At 45.1% G+C, this 5195-nt stretch overlaps 1 protein-coding gene across 1 annotated transcript; it reads right to left on the bottom strand.

Annotated features, from left to right (window-relative positions):
* Positions 1 to 545: 545 nt before the first annotated feature.
* Positions 546 to 4781, bottom strand: GHSR (growth hormone secretagogue receptor). Its single transcript, XM_071566330.1, has 2 exons — positions 4001 to 4781; positions 546 to 933 (listed from the first exon to the last, which is right to left on the bottom strand). The coding sequence occupies exons 1-2, from the start codon at positions 4752 to 4754 to the stop codon at positions 629 to 631; spliced, it is 1059 nt and encodes a 352-aa protein (XP_071422431.1). The 5' UTR covers positions 4755 to 4781; the 3' UTR covers positions 546 to 628.
* Between the last annotated feature and the right edge of the window lie 414 nt (positions 4782 to 5195).

The following is a 5195-nucleotide window of genomic DNA, read 5'->3' as shown; positions in this document are numbered from 1 at the left end:
TTGTTTCCTTTCTACTTGGATATGACAAGAAGGTCATTTATTTTTAGCATGTGTAAAAATTATCCATTTTAACTTTTTTTTTTAGAAATAATTTTCGTCATTCAGAGAAAAATGTGAGCTTATTTAAAAATCAAGATTATGAAAAATGTATCAAATTTCATGTTTACTGCTCCAAAAAGGCAATTCGGTTTTCTCTCTCTAGGGTCTGGTTATATGGTAGTAAAATTCTTAGCAAAACTAAAGCCAACTCTGGAAACATTCAGCTCGAATTAGCTGCTACTGAGGTTATAGAAGCTCTCAAGTGAAGTGGGCCACATGGTCAGGAGGGCACAGCCTAGATCTGGGCTAAAGTCAGAATTAGAAATTCACATAGGCAAAAGCAGCAGACAAGTAATACTTGAGTGTTTCCAAATTCTGTGACCATTTGTCTCCTTTTATAGTCTCAAAGTTTAGTCTGTTGTTTGTTTTTTTTAAATCTTTAAGTGCCTGCGTTACATCTTTCAGCAGCTCCACACGACAACAAAAGTACAGCTTTAACATTCTGATTCCCATTTCTTGCCCTCCTTCCCTTCTGTTATGGCTTTCTGGGAAATGCAGTGAGTGGTGCTCCAGCACTGGGAACCACATGTCATGTGATAACACTCGACTCTGTCCACACACGGGAACTTTCCTGCTTTGTGCTGGAGAGTCTTTTCTTTGGGAGGGGTTTGAGTCCGAACAGACGGCAGGCGGCCACGCGGTACTTCTTGGACATGATGTTGTAGAGGATGGGATTGATGGCTGCACTAAGGTAGAAGAGGACAAAGGACACCAGGTTGCAATACTGGCTGATCATTACTATCTCCACGGATCCAGCTTCAAAGGATTTGGAAAATAGGTATCGTCCTACGTGAAAAGGCAACCAGCAGAGTATGAAAGCAAATACCACCACAACTAAAATAAAAACAGCAGAAGAAATTGTGTTAAGTGTGAGTATTAACATACAGGTGATTAGCATTCTCTTGTATAGTTCTATTCCTTTAGTAAATGAATCACAAAGTGATACTTTATACTCACTGATCAGATCCAAACAGGCTGCCTGAATATTGCCCAGCTAATCTGATGTAGCAAACTTCTAACCTATAAAACTTTGTTTACATCAACAGAGAATTAAAAGAATCCAAATGGTGACAAAAAAGTGTAAAAATCACCCACAGCGTTTAATGAAAGCAAATGACATAATGTAGACTCAACACTGTGACTTATAATGAAGACTGCAATCACTGCAAAGCAAAATTATTTAAGGCAAAGCAAAATTGTTTAAGGCAAAAGCCTCAAAATAAAACAAACCACCAGAATGTGGACCTGTAGACCACATGTGCCAAGGTAAGAACAAGAGAGTGGTGCAACCCTCCAGTTTGTCCATTTTTTGGAACATGAGTTACTCCTGAGAAGAGTTAAACTAAATCTACAGTATATAACTGTATAATTATAGTTATACAGCACATCTGTAATATTAGCCTACTGCTGTGGTTGCATTTACATGTAAATATCATGTCTGTAGAGTAATAGGAATCTGTCTATCTCTGAACAGTGGCCCACTTGGATTTTCATCCAAGAGAAAAGGACATTTTTTCTGTTCATTTCCTGTGTGCTTTTGACCTTTATTATTTTTCATATTGCTTTGAGTGTATCTATTAATATACTAAAGAGAGGAAAACCAGAAAACTCGAGCAAGGGTTTTTACATTCTTAAGAGTTTTTACTGTTAACCTGTTTATAGAATCACAGAATGGCTCAGGTTGGAAGGGACCTTAAAGTTCATCTCATTCCAACTCCCTACCATGGGTGGGGACATCTTCCACTAGACCAGGTTGCTCCAAGCCCTGTCCAACCTGGCCTTGTGTTATGTTAGCAAACATGCATCCTCATATCAGGTGTCAGAAGATAATAAAATTCAAAGAGTTAAGAGGATGATTATACACATCTTTGCCAAAATACTTCCTGGACCAATATTCCCTAGTTTAAATGGATACTTGTGCAGGACTTATGGTGGACTCAAAAGCACAGAGGTTCTGAGTATGTTTTACAGCTCTGCATTTTCCAACCACTTCCACTTTTCCCTCAGTATCTTCACCTGTAAAGTTCAGATAATGTTTCCCTAGCTCACCTGGGGATTTGAATCCATGTAATGAATATTACCCTGATGGTCATTATGAACAGCGTTTCAAGCACGGTCTATTACAAATAGAATTTTAAGCACATGTAGGTATGCCATATGCCTAGTCAGGCTGTGACAGTTTGATCCTCATTCATGCAGAATCCCATGGATTTCAATAGGACCGGCTATTTTGCAAGCCAGGCTATACATTTAGGTGTTTAATTACAGACCCAGAAGCATAACCTTTCTCTACAGTTTAAAAGACGTGTTAATGATAATCCCATTTACCTGATGTTCCGTGACTTGCTAAAGTCTTAGAAAGTGCCTTCTAAATTTTAAGCAGAACATTAACATCGGTGAGATTAGACTGCAATGAGCATCTGCTGCTACTGAGCCCTCACTAACATCTTTCCATCCTTCCATCACACATCAGATTATCATTTAGGGCATATTGGCTGTCAGAGGACAGTCCTGCCACCGCTTGCTGTTTTCAGACCTTGTAAAAGGAAAAAAAAGGTGTCTGAAATATTGCAATGCTTGTGGCAGTATTTCGGAGCAGAACTAAGCAGTTACAATTACTTCAAAATCTTTACATTTAACTATATGGAAAGATAAACACATTAGTAATACATGTAGTTTACTTATTGTAAGTGGAGATTTATAATTCTGAACCTCTAGAAGTGTAAATGATTAATAACTTCCAAGGTCACGCTTACCAGACTGAAGTAATTCTATTGATCATAAAACGTAGCTGAACAGGCACAAAGAAGGCTGTGGGTTTTATTATTTTCCTGCTGTTGCTCAGTAATAAATTAGGACATGAACAAAAAAATCATTTAGGCACCCATTTAATAATTAAAGTACTTAGGACTCACTGCCACCTTTTGTCTGGCTCATTAGCCCACCACTTCAACCCCACTGAAATGAGCACAGCAGAGCTGCTGCCTGTGAAACCTTCTTCCTGCAGAGCATCTCGTCCCCCCTGAAATCCACGGGATGACTTGCACTGCGGAGGACTTTTGGCTTGAATAAAAGTACGCAGCAGCACTAGGATTCTGCAGTTCTCAGACACTAAACTGCAGAACAACTTTTCAGTGTTGTTCATCAAACTCCCACTGTATCCACTGACTATGTTAAAATTTGTGTTTCCATGTGGCAACCAGAACTGGTGTTTAAAGCATTAAGCAATGTCAATATACAAAGTTAGGCATGACAGTGTCTGTTGCCTTGATCCTGTTTCCTTACAGTCAGTGAGATTTTACAGCACCACTGACCTCAAAGGAGACACAAGGCTCCTGGTTCAGCACATCCTGGTGTTTTGCTAATATAGAAATGCAGGTTGGTTTTCATAAAGCATTCATACAATACTTATACACCCATGGTAGGAAACAATCCCAATTTGCTCAAACCTTTATACTTTTTTCATATAAATCTTAAGTACATATCATGCCCTGCCTATTTAGTCTGCAGCTCAACTACATGGTTTCTGAAGGGTTTAGTTTTGTTTAAAAATCAAATAAACTGTTCTTCTGTAAATAACATCGGTATCCACAAACAAAGAACAAAAATGCTCAAAAATCTCCAGGGCACAAGCTAATTATAACTATAGTATTTCTCCTTGTCAGGGACTGTTATTAACATTTGTCTGACTGTTTGGGAGTCCCCAGCTCAAACCAGTTAGAAATAAATCTAAGGGAGAAGGAGAGTTACTCTATGGATTCCTGGAGGTTTAGCTCTTTGTATGAAAGATTTTTCATAAAAGCTTTCCTTTGGAAACAACTATAGTAGAGAGCTCTCGGTCTTTCTCTCACACATACAAGCACACACATCCTTTGGAAAAACAGAGCAAGAAGACTCATACCTAACATTTGCACAGTCTGCTTGTTGTGCTTATCCCTGATGACAGTGTTTGGACCAATGTTCTTTTTCTTCCTCCTCCAGAGCTTCCTCCCAATGAGGCTGTACAGCACGGTCAGGCAAAACACGGGCAGGAAAAAGAAAATGCTGGAGGTCCAGACCATGATGGTGAGGAGCCCCGAGCGGATGGCGTACTCCGTGGCACGGCACTCGTTGGTGCTCAGGGGGTTCGTGCCGTTCTCGTGCTCAACGCCCACCAGGATGAAGATGGGTCCGGCGCTAATGAAGGAGACTGCCCAGAGGAAGAGGATGACCAGCTTGACCTTTCCCTTGGTGATGATGACTTTAGCTCGGAGAGGGAAGCAGACAGCAACGTACCGCTCCACGCTGAGAGCGGTGATGTTGAGGATGGTGGAGTAGGTGCAGCTCTCGCTGATGAACTGGAAGAGCTTGCAGAGAAGGTCCCCGAAGTTCCAGGGCCGGTACTGCCAGAGGCGGAAGAGGTCCAGGGGCATGCAGAGGAAGATGAGCAGGTCGGATAAGGCCATGCTGGACAGGTAGAAGTTGGTGGTGGTCCTCATGTCCCGGAACCGCGACACCACCAGCATGGTCATGAGGTTGCCGATGATCCCGATGACGAAGAGCAGGACGCAGGCGACGGTGATGCCGGTGAGCACGGGCACGGGGAACAGGTGCAGCGGGGGCTCGGCGCCCGTCCGGTTCTCGGCGCCGCGGCCGCCCGCGCTCCCCTCCGGCATCCTGCCCGCCGCGGGATGCGCATCCCCGCGCGGTCCCCGCGCCGCTGCGCGCCCGGGCAGGTGCGGGGCCGGCGGCGGGGAGGGACGGGCGGGCGGCCCCGCTCCGCCTCTCCCGGCGCCGCCGCTCCCCCCGGCCCGCGGGCGGGCGCTGCCGCGCGTCACTCGAGACGAGAGCGCTGCCCCGGCCCCGCGGCGCGACCCCCTCGCCGCCACGCAGCTTTAAACTTTCTTCCCGAGCCCCCGGCGCGGGAGGACTCACCGGCCCGCCCCCGGCCCTGGCTCCACCCGGGCATGTGCGGGTGCCGCACTTGTCGGAGCTGCGGTACCTTCCCGTGGCCGCCGCTCTCAGGGCTCTGTCCCCGCGCACATCCCGCCCGGCGCCGGTCCCTCAGCCGTGGGTGCGATCGCTGCCTCCTCGCTCTGTATCTTTGCTCTGCCCTT

The sequence above is a fragment of the Pithys albifrons genome, chromosome 11, assembly GCF_047495875.1.
Source record: "Pithys albifrons albifrons isolate INPA30051 chromosome 11, PitAlb_v1, whole genome shotgun sequence".
Taxonomy (NCBI): Eukaryota; Metazoa; Chordata; class Aves; order Passeriformes; family Thamnophilidae; genus Pithys; species Pithys albifrons.
Note: the sequence above shows the minus strand (reverse complement) of the source record. Positions and strands in the feature narration are given on the sequence as shown.